This window comes from Suricata suricatta, chromosome 8 (genome assembly GCF_006229205.1).
Source record: "Suricata suricatta isolate VVHF042 chromosome 8, meerkat_22Aug2017_6uvM2_HiC, whole genome shotgun sequence".
Taxonomy (NCBI): domain Eukaryota; kingdom Metazoa; phylum Chordata; class Mammalia; order Carnivora; family Herpestidae; genus Suricata; species Suricata suricatta.
Window position 1 is genome coordinate 132,966,102 of NC_043707.1, and position 14,514 is coordinate 132,980,615.

Below are 14,514 nucleotides of genomic sequence, written 5' to 3' on the forward strand. Positions count from 1 at the left end.
ATTCCACCACTGTTATCAACTGCCCTCAGATGCACCGCCCACAAATTTCCATAGTTGATATTTATGGATTTCCCCAAGACATCCTAAGTTAGTTGACAGCAGGGACTATCCCTTCTGTTTTTTCTCTGACCTTACCTCTACTACCGAGGCGCCCCCACCACCTCCCCCAGCACCTCACAAAATAATCTTTACACAATCAATGTTCAATAAGGACTGTTGACTACAGGCCTGCATCAGCAAAATCACTGTTTCTAACCCCACAAAAACAGTGGCAGAAATTGACGGTAGTACTGCCAGAAGTCGAATGTGGCTTTACCGCTGGCCTGAGAAACAAGACTCAGGGTTCCACAACTCGCTGGTCATCACCGTTAGCGGCATAATCTGTTTATTTCAGCTAAACAAACAAAGTGCTTTTTAATGATAATAACGATAAGTCATGACTACTTACATTTCCTCTCCCTTACTTTGTTTTTAATTACAACTTCTCAAAAATATTTTCACAAGAGCTTTTTCAGCAGAATTCCAAACAGACGTAGAAATGATCTACATTTTAGATTTAGATTTAGAAAGCGATCATTTAGAGTTAGACAGTGATCGTTTTACAGCCCCCAATGAACTAAGGCAACCCGTCAGAGGTCATCCGTGGAATCGGCCTTTCTATGAATGACCCAACAGAGAATTTTACGACTGGCAGATCAGGTTCTCGTCACTTGCACACAATCATCAATTTGAGCATCACTAACAGAGACAACCACGCGTTATGTGCCTCCTGAAATAAGGCAATATGAAGGACACAGCATCACTGCTGAACTGTTCTGGCCAAAAAAGGAACCTGAATCCAGTTAAACCTGTAGCGTGAAGATACAGTTTACAGGAAATATGGGGGAACAAGGGACGCTGTAACCAAACAGCCAAATCTGAATGTGGGACGATTCAACTGCCTGACTTCTAACACAGTAACAGCTTGCAGGGGAAATGCGATGGAAAACGAACGGAGACCCACAAGCCATATCATGCAAATGCAACGAACAGGTCTCGTTTGAATCCTGATTCAAGCAAACCAAAAGTGAAAAGATATTTTTTTTAACTAATCAAAAATGTCTCTGAAATCTAAAAATGGATTAAAATTGATTATGTTACATGGGGTGCCTCGGTGGTGCAGTCGATTAAGCATCCAACTCCTGATTTCAGCTCAGGTCATGGTCTCACAGAATGTGGGATCAAGCCCCGCATCAGGTTGCGTGCTGACAGCTTGGAGCCCGCTTGGGATTCTCTCTCTCCCTCTCTCTTTGCTCCTCCTCCACGCGCACACTCTCTTTCTCTCTCTCTCTCTCTCTTTCAAGTTTAAATAATAAACTTTACTCCATTTCTGTGTATGTTTTTAATTTTTCATAATAAAATATTTGAAATTATTTACATTATTGATATTCATTTGAAAAATGATTTACAGTAACTTTTAGAAGATTTTCATCAAAAACCACAGTAGGACAATGTAACGATAATAAGCCAACATAATCTAACAGAATTCATGTCATATGCTAAGTCACCCAAGTAGCCACTACTGATAAGGCTTGTAAAAGCTTAACCAAGAAGGGAAAGTTCTGGAGACAGTTCTCTCACCCAGGGGCACCTATTCAGGAACCACTGATGTCAAAAGGTCCATGCATTCTGGGGCGCCTGGGTGGTTAAGTCAGTTGAACGTCTGAGTTCGGCCCAGGTCATGATCTCACGGTTCATGAGTTTGAGCCCCGCATCAGGCTGCATGCTAACAGCTCAGAGCCTAGAGCCTGCCTCAGATTCTGTGTCTCCCTCTCTCTCTCTGCCCTTCCCCTGCTCACACTCTGTCTTTCTCTCTCTCTCAAAAAAAAAAACAAATGAAAACATTTTTTAAAAATTTAAGTATTAAAAGGTCCATGCATTCTGTTAACTCCTGAGTTACTCCAGAGCAGCTGCCAGATAAAGACTGGAGACCGATTCCTGCCCAAGGCAAGGGTCCACCGACCTAAGAGCCTGCCCGTCCCCACTCTTGTATAATGATATGCTCTTTGCTTTTGTCCCTGAGAAAACAGGAAGAACGACACTTCTGAAGGAAAAAGGATGACAGTTGCGTACATATATACTCACCACACACACATTCACTACACACACACACACACACACACACACACACACACTCCCTATCCTGGCCCATTTCATTTCATTTCAAAAAGGGTAAGACTAATTCTCCCTTGAAAGGATCTGTCAACAGCTCAAATAATCAGACTGTTTTATAGGCTGCACCAAGCATGTCAAAAGAGTGACAAGAACTACATCCTCCTGGGAAAGACAGGCTCTGACTTTTCCAGCAAGAAGTCTGCCTGCTTCTGAATGGTCATAGGATTAAAGATCTGCCTTCTCCCTCCACGGAACTCACCTCCTCCACATGAAGGGGGCGAACAAGACCAACTCCCCGGTGATGAAAGGTACAATGAGAGGGCTCCACGTGTACAGAACAAGTTATCGGCAGTAATACACAGTCACGGTGTCTTTGAATTTACACATTTTCCTTCTAATGTTTCAGATATACACATACATACCGAGGTATGAATATACTGATGTGACAATAAAGTAAATCTCTAACTTCAACTGTCCAGACATGAAAATCAACCAGGTGTTTACCTGAACCGGGTTGACAAATTTCCCTTCGATCTTCATGATGCTGGAAGTGTCCAGGTCATCTGGACTGAGGGAGAAAGTCAATTCGGATTCTCTCTCTACAGGGATCTTCTCCAGCTTAAACTGAATGGTGGTATTGTTCAGGATGTGAAAAGCTGGCATGACGGAGAAAAACAATGACAGACTGGTAAAACTAGTATTTACTGCACTGCTGCCGACTAAACACGGGGCATATAAAACAGAGCCCATGAGTTACCCTCTTAGGCCCAGAGGGCAGAAGAGCTTGGCACCTGGGGTCTATGACTGAGGACAAACTTTGATCATTGTCCCAAGAACAAAGCGCATAGTTGCAGAGTACAACACAAACTGACACACAAAAAGGAACACTATTTTCATGACGTGCTCCCATTTGACGGCTTCAAAACTCACTGAGGGGACCATTAATCGGCGCGAGGTCTCTAAGCTTCCCTTAGCCTCCCCAGCCAACGTTTTCCAAACTGAACTACTCATCCCCTACCCAGTTTTCAATCACAGATTTGATCCCTACATCAAAATCAAGAACAAGTTCTAAGTGAACACCTCTTATCCCAAGCAGAAAACAATCTTTGGGGAAGTGTGTACATGAACTGGTGAACTAACATCTGAGAACACAGAAGGAGAGGTTCTCGAAGGCATGAATTTCTTCACCAATGAGTAAAGCCAGGCTTTAGGGCGCACCTGATGCCTGCAGATGCCAAGACTAAGAGACGGAACTGTTTGGTTTTAGCAGATCAGATCGAGAACACAAATTCAGGCATTTTATTCCTAGAACCCTGGACCACCAACCCATTACAGAGGACGGAAGAATACTGAAAGGAAAATATAACATCCGCAGGCTAAATTTCCTATTCTTCTTATGTCAATCCCTCCACCTGTCTTGGACTACAATATTTAACCAGCAAAGACCTATAGCTTGAGCTGAAAAAAGTCAGATGTATTTGACCAAATTAAATGATATTCTAGGGGTGCCTGGACACTCAGTCAGTTGAGTGTCCGACTTCGGCTTAGGTCAAGAACTCATGGTTCGTGAGTTTGAGCCCCACATGGAGCTCTCTGCTGTCAGTGCAGATCCGCTGTTCCTTTCTCTCTCTCTCTCTGCCCCTCTCCCACTCACGCTCTCTCAATAAAATAAAATAAACATTTTTCTAAAAATAAAATAAATAGGGGCACCTGGGTGGCTTAGTAGGTTAAATGTCTGACTTTAGCCCAGGTCATGACATTACAGTTCAAGAGTTCGAGTCCTCAGGCTCTATGCCTACAGCTCAAAACCTGGAGCCTGCTTCAGAATCTGTGTCTCCCTCTCTGCCCCTGCCCTGCTCATACTGTCCCTATCTCTCAAAAATAAGTAAAAATTTTAAAAAGTTAAAAATAAAATAAAATAAAAAATACTCTAACAGAATCCACTCTCGGAAGCATCCCTGTAAATAGGCACTCATCCAGTGTTAAAGAGCACCACTTTAAAAAAATCTTATTTTGCCAAATATGGTATCTAGTGGAAAAAAACTCAAAACATACCAACCTGATATGAAGCATTCTATTAAAATTCTATTTGAATTTCTTAAATATTCACTGGGGATAATTATCATTTTTTTTTTTTTGAGAGAGAGAAAGAATGAGCGGAGAAGGAGCAGAGAGAGACGGGCACAGAGGATCTGAAGTAGGTTCTGCATTGACAGCAGCAAGCCCAACGTGGGGCTTGATCTCACAAACCAAGAGATCATGACCTGAGCCAAAGCTGGACAATAAACCTACTGCCACCCAGATGCCACTCACTGGGGATAATTCTAAACAAAGAGGTACGTATTGTTGTTTTAAGCAAAGTACCACATAAGCTGGATTGGGAATCTTTAGATAAAATGAGACAAAAGATCTGCGCTCCTCACCTTGACCTCTATGCAAAGATTCAAAGAAATCATGTCGGGTGAAATGAGCTTCCTCCTGACTATGGGCACTGGCAGACCCAGAAGGAGAACCGAACGCCCGGCCAACTTCGGACCCAGGAGCCTCTCTGCCTGCCAACTGGGTGCAATTCAACGAATATAATTTAATGTCTTTAATTTCCACCTGCAGACGGTCACTTCTGGATTCATCATCTCCTGATACAAAATTCTGGATGAATATCTGTCCTAAGTGTCCCACCAACAATTCAGGACTCCCGGGCTTCCGAGGGATCGAAACAACAGGGGATTCGATGTTTATGTTCAAGATTAGCTTCACCGTGTCGGAATGAGACCCAGCGAGGCCAAACCCATATATTTCACTTTCTTCAAAGATGGAGGCTTCCCGAGTCTTCCTTGGAGTTTCAAAGAGTGACACCATCTCACTGTACTCGGCCGTCTTGGTGGCTAGCACCGTAGTGACTTTGGTAGCTGCGCTTTTCAGCATACTTCGGAAATTCTCCTCCAGTTCATCCATGGACAACGTCAACTCTTTCAAGAATTTGGCAGAGTGGTTATAATGCAAGGAAGCCATCTTGAGGTTGAGAAAACACTCCTGTTTAGATCTCTCAACAAACGTGAAACTCAAAGCTTCGCTCAGGGCTGCATCTTCCATCCTGACAAATACAGACTCAAAGTAGCCAATATCGCTGATGATATTTTCATAGCCTACAGAACTCCCAATGCTGACAACGTACTGGTTCTTAACGTTATCTTGTGTCAGGTCCATGAGCTGCAAGCAGCCGAGAGAACCATTCACGTCAAACGTGCTGCCCATTGAGACGTTCACCTTGGTGCCGCCAATGCTCGCGGTTGCGATTTTTCTGCCGTGCTTCTCGCCATTTGCCATTCCCACCGTGCGAACGAGCAGCAAGTTAAGCCTGTGGATCTCCACTGCAACCTCAGTGTTTTGTTCGTATGTAGACTGGTAAGCTCCTTCTTCCCTAAAGCTTCTTTCGAAATCAGTCATTAAAGGCTGAGGACTCAAATCATCTTTTTCCTTGGGAAAAGATTTCTGAAGAAAGCCAATCAGTTCCACGATGGTCTCCGGATTGAGGATAATATCCAAATTATTCACCTGTAACGAAATCACCTGGAGGGTGCTGTCCAAATTCATCGACGGGCACTCTGAACTCACAAACTGGTATTCCAGTTTAATGAGGGACTCCTGCTCTTTGGTGAGAATTTTGTCAAGGGCGGCACCAGTCACTGACGGGTCGTTGAGCGTGGCAGCGTTCGTGAGGTGAGCAGCGTTGGGTCCAGAGACAGGGGACTGGGCCCTGCTGTCCCGGAGGCTTCCCGTCGGGATATCAAAGCTCAGGTTCTTATGCGAAGCCATCAGAAGGTCAAAGTCGGCACCGTACGTTTGCATCGTGTCCACCAGGAGCAGACCGTGAACCGTCAGGGAGACCTCGGCATCGTAAGGCCTCTTCACAAAGTGGGCGTTGGTGCCGAACACCTTGAGCACAGAAATGTAGCGACCATTGCTCTCAACACCAAGCTGCATACAGTTCACCTTAAACTCAGCCAGGAGGAGCTGTGACTCCACCAGAACCTCCCGGGTGTGCTGCTCCAGCATCACGAAGCTCTGAGTTAAGTTCATTACCGAGTCTTGCAAACTTCCGCGCTGCCCCGCTTGGGGAAAAATCTTCTCTTTAAACTGACTGTCAGAAGTCTTCGTCTCTGGGGTGGTCAGGAGAGCAAAGCAATTCTTCAGAGCAGAGATTTTATCTTCATTGATGTGGATTTTTAAGTCTGGCAGGTTGCCCGAGAGCACGGCTCCAGGGTACTTGGGATCTGACGTGTAAATCAAACGACGTTCTAACTGTAGGTGAACGTTGAATTTCTCAACCACGTGGGTTGGTCCCACATCAATATCCTGGACGTGCTTCCAATTGTCCTTCACTCGTCCGACCATGATCTGGAGGTCCATGAATGAGAGGGAGTACCTCTCGTACATCTTGGTGCTCATTAAATGGGCTTGAAGCTGCTCTTCGCTGAATTCAACTCCAGGAAACGGGGGTGTTTTCCCTCCATTACTGCTGCTTGTCTCAGGAGGGGGGGTGTTCGGGGGGGTGGCCAGAGGCGTCTTATATTCATCATCACTAAACTGGCTCTCTTCAGAGGCTGGCCCATCCCCACTTTTCCTCTTGGAGTCATCTGCAGATAGAAGAGAGAAAATTAGGGGGTATATGTCTGCCCCCTCCTTACTTTTTCATGTTTTCATTAAGGAAAAGAGAGAATCAACCAACCCCAACTCTACAAAATAAGGCAATGAAAGCTCTATGCGTAACGTTCTAATTATACCAGTGATTCCGTGTAAACCTATTTATTCATTTTGAAATCAAGGCACAACAGAGCATTCCAAGACGGGGCCCCGCTGACACGAGAACACACGTCGGGGCCCAGAGCCTGGGAGCCGGCTTCCCACCACCCGGGCTGCACCGCCGCGAGCCCCTCACCAGCCTTTCTTACGTCACTCTGCACAATCATCTGTCTGCTTACTTTTCTCCTACATCTGTCTAGTGTTCATCTTGTCCCCGCACTGAAATGTTCCAGAAGGACCCAGGTCTCTCCTGTCTTAGTCACCAATCCCCCGAGTGGCCAGATCAGTGCTGGCAAGCGGCAACTGCTCAGCATCACGCTCCGGCCCCAGAGCTCACCCTCGGCCCCTCTCTGCTGCCACTGCTACAGCCCGATCTCGTACGGCCCAGGGCAGAGTGAACTACAAAACCACACCACTGGGTTCTCTCACCCCTCTCTCAGCTCCATGTTTGTGCTGTACAAGCTCAAGTAGGTGCCTTCCATGGTTGTGAGAGCCTCTTCTTCAGATCTTTCTTCTCCCACTCCTGTGCAAATCCTCCAACTCTTCTCTTTTGGGTCTTACCCCAGTGAAGATGAGGCTGAGCTTATCTGATGAGCTTCCTCAACCTTTTACCCCATGAATCCTCTTTCTTCCCTCCCATCTCAAGGTAAACAATAAATAGTTTTGGACCTAGTAACGGTAATGAAATAACCTCCCAGGAGTCTCTTTTTATATATGTCCCTAAGATCCCTAAATAGATCAAATCTCCAATCTGGAAATAAAAGTGCTGAGAAATGGTGTTTCTTAACATACAAAATGTGAAAGGTGCCTGGGTGGCTCAGTCGGTTAAGCATCCGACTCTTGATTTCAGCTCAGGTCATGATCTCAGGGTTCCGAAGACTGAGCCCTGCGTTGGGCTTTCTGCTGACAACGCAGGGCCTGCATGGGAGTCTCTCTCCCTCTCTCTCTGCCCCTCCCCTGCTCGTGCACTCACTCTCACTTACTCTCTCACGCTCTCTCTCAAAATAAATACACGTTAAAAAATAAAATACAAAACATGACATAAGAAATGCAAATAAAAACCACAATAAGATACTACTTCACATTTATAAAAAATGGGCTATAATCCCAAAGACAGGTAACGGGTGTTGGGAAGGATGTAGAGAAATCAAAACCCTTGGACACCGCTGCTAAGACAGTACAATGGTGCCACCCTTTTGGAAAAGTCTGGCAGTTCCTCAGAATGCTACACATAAAGGTCACCATGTGACCGGGCAATTCCACACTGAAATACACCCAAGAGATGGAAAATACATTACACAAAAGCCTGTATATGAATGTTCACTGCAGAAACAACCCACATGTGCAGCAATCAATGAATGCATCAACAAACTGTGGCATAGTCACACAAAGGAGTATTATTCAGCCACAAATAGGGGGTGAGGCAGAATCTTCGACATCGGTAACAGTACGCTAAGTGGAAAAAGTTAGCCATAAAAGGCCACACACTGCATGACTGCGTTCACAGGAAATTTCAGGCGAGTCGAACCCACAGACAGAAAGGTTAACGGCTGCAGGGCCCGGGGCGGCGGGGGGTGATACAGAGTGACGGCTGATGGGTCTGCACTTTCTTCACAGGACGATGAGAACGGTCCAGGATTAATAAGGCCGTCAACGGCACGGCTCTGTCAATATCCCAGTAGCACCTGCACTGCCCATCCCAAAACGCAGCCCAACGCAGCTATTATCAAAAACAAAACAAGTGAACTCTGGCATTAAAATGTCTCAAGAAGCCTTTTTCAAGCTTTACCTGGTGAAGCACAGACAGATGAATCAGGCAGGGGTATGTTTTCATCGCTTCGCGTTCACACGTACCTTGGGAATTTGTCAGCAGCATTCTCCCCAGATCCACGACAACTAACACGGGATTCTTGAATTTGAAATCGTCAGGAAATATCACCTGAGGGGCCGAAATATCTAGTCGCACCGTCCATCTTTTACTCTCCTCCTGTAGAAGTAAAATAAACTGCAAATAAGTAACTTATAACCACAACTATGAGAACTGAACAGCTTTATCAGCCGGGGCTCACGCCTTTCTGAAAGTCACACCCAGGGTTACGGAGCGACTTAAGGTCCATGGTATTACCCCAAAAAGTTTAAAACAAAAGTAGATCCAGGGGCGCCTGGGGGCCTCGGTCAGTTAAACGTCCGACTCTTGATTTCAGCTCAGGTCATGATCTCACAGTTGGGGAGTTCGAGCCCCGCTGAACCTCCCTAACAGCATGGAACCCACTTGGGAGTATCTTCCTCTCTCTGTCTCTCTGCCCCTCCCCTTGTGTGCTCGCTCTCTCTCTCCCTCTCTCTCAAAATAAATAAACTTAAAAAAAAATAAGACGAAAGGAGACCCAAATGCTTAAGGATCTGAGACATTACCACAAGCAGACGTTTAATGTTTATGGGAGAAAAAAGGGGGGCTCAGTCGGTTAAGCCCCTGCCTTTGGCTCAGGTCATGATCTCATGATCCATGGGTTCGAGCCCCATGTTGGCCTCTGCACTGATGGTGTGGAGCCTGCTTGGGATTCGCTTGCTCTCTCCCTCTAACTCTGCCCCTCTCCTGCTCTCTTTCTCTCTCTCTCTCTCTCAAAATAAATAAATAAACTTTTAAATAAATAAATAAATATAAAAATAAAAAAACATACCAAGTCATGAGTTTATTCACTGTTCTTCCCTACAACCAAAATCACCCTCAAATATTTCATAGGTAGTAAAAAGCTAATTTACATAAATGTTTTCAAAAAGAACCCTCCTTGACTAAGAGAACTAATGAATACTAATTGTTGCATTTTGCTGAAACACACACACACACACACCAGGACTAATTCTCCCTGCCAGAGTACACACCACCACCGGGTGCCAAGGGAGCAGGGCTCTACCTGCCCCACCTACTGTGGCGTCTGAGCCGTGTGCCTCCCCACCACCCGGCCAGGGACTGAGTTCTGCTCGATGGTTAAGGTGTTTTGTTAAGGTGTCTGTCAGTTCTCCTGGTCTACTTAGCATCACAAGGTGACTATCACAGCCTGGAATCAAACCCGGGCCACCCCTGCAGTTGTTCTTCCACTGATAACGGTAAGTGAAGGGGCCAGGACGCCAGGGACACGGGATGCTCGGTCGTTAAGCGTCCAACTCTTGATCTCGGCTCTTGCGGTTTGTGGTTTGAGCCCCACATCGGACTCTGCTGCTGATAATGTGGAGCCTGCTTGGGATTCTGTTCTCCCTCTCTCTGACCCTCCCCCACTTGCACGCACTCTCGCTCGCTCTCTCTCAAAAATAAATAAACTTTAAAAAACATAGCAAGTGAAGGGGGATGCTCTTCAGTGACACACTATAACAGATCAGGTCTAGAAAATGGAAAAGGACAAGTGTTGAGAGCGGTCTACACCGGAAGAAACACCGTCTGGTCCCAGGCACTTGTTTTCATTCATGAAACCCTGACTGTGACAGCCATGAGATTTCATTTTTGGCTAGCCAAAAAGGATTTCACCTTTTTAGTTAACTTAATCATTGTGGTTGAAACTGGAGTAAAAAGGCACCTGACGGCGAGGGCGCCTTCCCCTTCTGCCCCACTTACGATGAAATCACCCACGAGCAGACGATCGAGGGTTTGTCGGATTTCCGCCTTGGTCTGCATCTTCAGTCTGTTATACTGTCTTCGGGCGGTTTCTGCCACTCTCAGCTCAAGTTCAGACTGATAGCCAAAACCTGCAAGGTTGGAGATACGCAGCAGAGGGAGAATTTTCAAACGGCTGGGCGGGAAAAGACAGCCCAACGTCTGTTCTCACCAAGGACTTCCAGGAAGGCTGAAAACCTGTGTGCACGATGCTCCCGCCTCCACCTGCCCCGGCACCACACGCGCACACGCACACGGCACCGCACACGCACACGGCACCGCACACGCACACGCACACAGCACCGCACACGCACACGCACACGGCACCACACACGGCACTAGGAATGGGGTGGAAACATGGACACGGCCCGGGGGGAAGGCAGTCCATGAGGAAAGTGCACCTTGGTTACTGGAATTCCTTAAGCCTTTTTCCTAATGATTCCAGGCTATTCTAAATCTTAAGAGCATAACATTACATTAAAAGAGAAACTTTAACTTGGGCGGAAACACCTTCTCTATCCTACCGGTGCCAGAGTAACATGGTCACGACATTCACAGCCGTCGGTTACGTGAAGACTCAAAAACTGGGCCCAAAACTAAAACAGCTCCGTGTAGTAAGGAGGCAGAGAGGATACACTTAGGAAAGGACTATTGTTTGATCCGCTGCCCCGTCAACAAAAGTGCTTTTTCTGTTTCTACGATCTCGTATCTCTTTTGGAAACAAAGGGAGGCATGCATAAAGCAGTGACGATAAGGAATTCCTTGGTATTTAATGCTGCGCAGAGCAGGTGAAGTGACCGCTGACCCTGCCATGCAGAGGGAGATTCTTGGGCATCCCCCTCAATTTACTGGCCTTACATATCCTGGGCAGCTGAGGAAACAGCATCCTAATGGAACGGAAAGTGGTTTTTAAAATATGCTAAATGGAAGCACAGAAAAAAAAATATTTAAGGATATTGATTCCTTTTGAAAAGTCACTTCCCAAGGACATCTACTTCTGCTCCCACAACTAAGGACAACCCCACTCATTGCTCCCCAGGCCTTTGCTACCACTACCAGGTCACTTCAGTGGATAATAACCTTTGTCCAAGGCGCCAAAAATGACAAGAAAGATGTCTTTAGAAAGTAACAGAAGATCAAACAAACAAAAAAGTTAACCTGAGGTATGAACCTTCCCCTTGTAGAAAAAGTCGGCTACTTTTTTAATAGCCTGGGGATTGTATATGATGTTCAAGGGCCTCGTGCTGACATTCAGCCGCCTCTCGAAATGGCTGTGCGCTGGATTCCTCTCATACAGCATCTCAAAAACCGGGTCATCAGGGTCCGCAGCTAAAGGGAAGAACCAGAGAGAGAAAATGGAACAGAGCAAAAACAATCACCTTATTCTTGATAACCTGGTAAGGAATTCTGGGAAAAAGACATTTTCTAAATTATTTTCCAACTGGCTCTCATTTATGAAAATTTTACAAAACAGAGACCCTAATAAGGATGGACTCTAACTTTCAACAAGAAGCCTCAAGGCCGGGCCGTTGCAGTCACTCCCATTATGGAGGCCCGGGCCCCGGAGGCCCCGCGCCCTTGCCCCGGTCACACACGGGTTAACCGAGAACACGGTCTCCGAGACAACCACGGGTCCACACAACAAACCACCGGGACAGAACAGGACATGCCCCCTCCTACGACTGATCACCGGTCCATAATCACATTTTTAAAGATTAGCTTTAAGAACAGATGACAAATTACCCAGGTTTTGATCACTTCTGTCCGTGGATGTTGTCTGGAGACCAAAGGACTGGGAGACTCTGCCGACTTCTTTTTGCTGTTAAAACAAACACAAAATGTGTGTCAGGTGAGCGGGGACGCCTCGCCACGCACACACTCGCTGGAGTTCTGCCCCTGGACATCACTCGCGCGGAGCACAGCCAAGTCCAAACTCATGTGACATCGGGGCACCGGGGCCCTGCAGCCGGCTCTCCTGGGCCTGTGCCTTGGCCCAGCCCGAAACGGCCAGCCCGGCCCTCTGCGGTCGGCGCGCGGAATGGAGGCCTGCTCAGTGAGCAGGAAGTAGGTCCACGGCTTCCTTAGACTTTCACTTTGCACTCCCGCCCCTCTCTACATCACCCCTTGAAAAACATCACAGACAGAGCAAGTGGCTAAATACTCAATTACTGTGACGTGTCTCTGCCAACTTAGTAACATCAAAGATCTAATCAAAAAAGTATATTGTGGGGCGCCTGGGTGGCTCAGTCGGTTGAGCGTCCGGCTTCGGCTCAGGTCATGATCTCGCGGTTTGTGGGTTCAAGCCCCACGTCGAGCTCTGTGCTGACAGCTAGTTCAGAGCCTGGAGCCTGCTTCCGATTCTGTGTGTCCCTCTCTCTCTGACCCTCCCCTGCTCACACTGTGTCTGTCTGTCTGTCTGTCTCTCTCTTTCTCTCTCAAAAATAAAACATTAGAAAAAAAAACTTTTTTAAGTATACTGAATATATAAAATCACACATAATAGAGATAACTTGAAGTGGTTCTCTTGGAACTCTGGAAAAGAGGAGACTTCCCATCAGTGACCAACAGTCAGAAGGCATGAAAATGAATTCCAGATACAAGAGATGTAAACGTTGGCTTTGTAATGCAGAAAATAGTGGAGCTTAGGGCAATTTCTTCCAAAACAGAGCAAACTATTCCACAGCAGTTATGACAAAAAAGAGGAGGAAGGCACTGCCATAAATCCCTCCAATATTCCTTGCCTGACAAATCCAGACAGCTCACTCACTTCCAGCTTGCTCTGCATCAGCCCACCCTTCCCAAGCTGACCAAAGGAAGCGAGTTAACATTACTTCTTGCTGGCAGAACACAGGCCACAGTTCAGCACCCGCTGGCTGAGGCCGCTGTCCCACCGCCATACGTACTGAACTAGGGAACACCAGAAGGGGAAACACGGTTCCTTCTGTGGCCAGGTCTCGAAGAAACAGTCCGCCCAGCCGGACGGAGAGCAAGGAGGAATTTCTTCGAGGCAGAGATTCGGCTAGCAGCTTCACATCTACAAAAAATAAATGTCAGAGCTGATACTACGCCATGATGACCTGAAGCACTTTACAAGTATGAGACACAGTATTTTGCAGAGGACGATTAGATACCAGGAAGTCTTTCTCCTTGAAAACAAAAAAGCCTATCTACACATCGACAGGTCCATATAAATCTCTCTGTGTGAACATAGAAGGAGTATTAGAAGTTTCCTAACAGAATAAATTCTAAACAGAGTGCGTCACAACGAAGTTCAAGCCATCTGCTGGTTCCCACTACATTTGTGAAATCTCAGCTCTCCAGATTGTAAAGTCAAACTGCCTTTTTTTTTTTTTTTGGAGCAGTTACCTTCCCATTACTGAGATTGGTGGCTATCGTATGGACCAAAATAAAAATCTGTGTGAGATGTAAAAGACCATCACCTGCACATTTACACGCCTTTAACTCAACATCACAACAACACGTCACGCTTGGTCAATCCTCATTATTCACGGGTTCCGGTTTGTGCATTTCTGTGCTTTGTTGGTAAATTCGCCATTTATAAAGGCCCCCAAGCATAGTGCCAAAGCGCCATGCCTTATGGCAGATGGGCATCACTCAGGCTCAAGTGACCGTGCCGCCGGCCTTGAGTTCAGTATTAATGACTCAACAATACATTTAAATAAGCTGTGTTTAAACACGGGCACACAGGAAACAAGGTTCTGTACCGAGCCGTTGGGGAACGTTCCGCCCAGAGGCAGGCGGGCGCCTTGCCCTGCCTGTACTCCCCCTATCGGCAATAACTCAGCTGTCAACCATTCAGTGCTCACAGCAACTTTCTAGAACATGACTCCCGTGGACCCTGGCCCAGGGCAGAGAAAGAGCACTGGGGGGGGGGGGGGGGGGGGCCCCCC

The 14,514-nt window shown here is 46.6% G+C and overlaps 1 protein-coding gene across 1 annotated transcript in view; it reads right to left on the bottom strand.

Moving 5' to 3' along the window:
* VPS13D (vacuolar protein sorting 13 homolog D) overlaps positions 1-14,514 on the bottom strand; it is a 256,120-nt gene that overhangs the window by 215,529 nt on the left and 26,077 nt on the right. The window contains exons 14-20 of the mRNA XM_029945909.1: positions 13,507-13,637; positions 12,347-12,422; positions 11,762-11,932; positions 10,565-10,695; positions 8,812-8,944; positions 4,578-6,791; positions 2,659-2,810 (exon numbers count right to left, since the gene is read on the bottom strand). Of these exons, the coding sequence (XP_029801769.1) occupies positions 2,659-2,810; positions 4,578-6,791; positions 8,812-8,944; positions 10,565-10,695; positions 11,762-11,932; positions 12,347-12,422; positions 13,507-13,637 (3,008 nt within the window). The remainder of the gene's footprint in view (positions 1-2,658; positions 2,811-4,577; positions 6,792-8,811; positions 8,945-10,564; positions 10,696-11,761; positions 11,933-12,346; positions 12,423-13,506; positions 13,638-14,514) is intronic.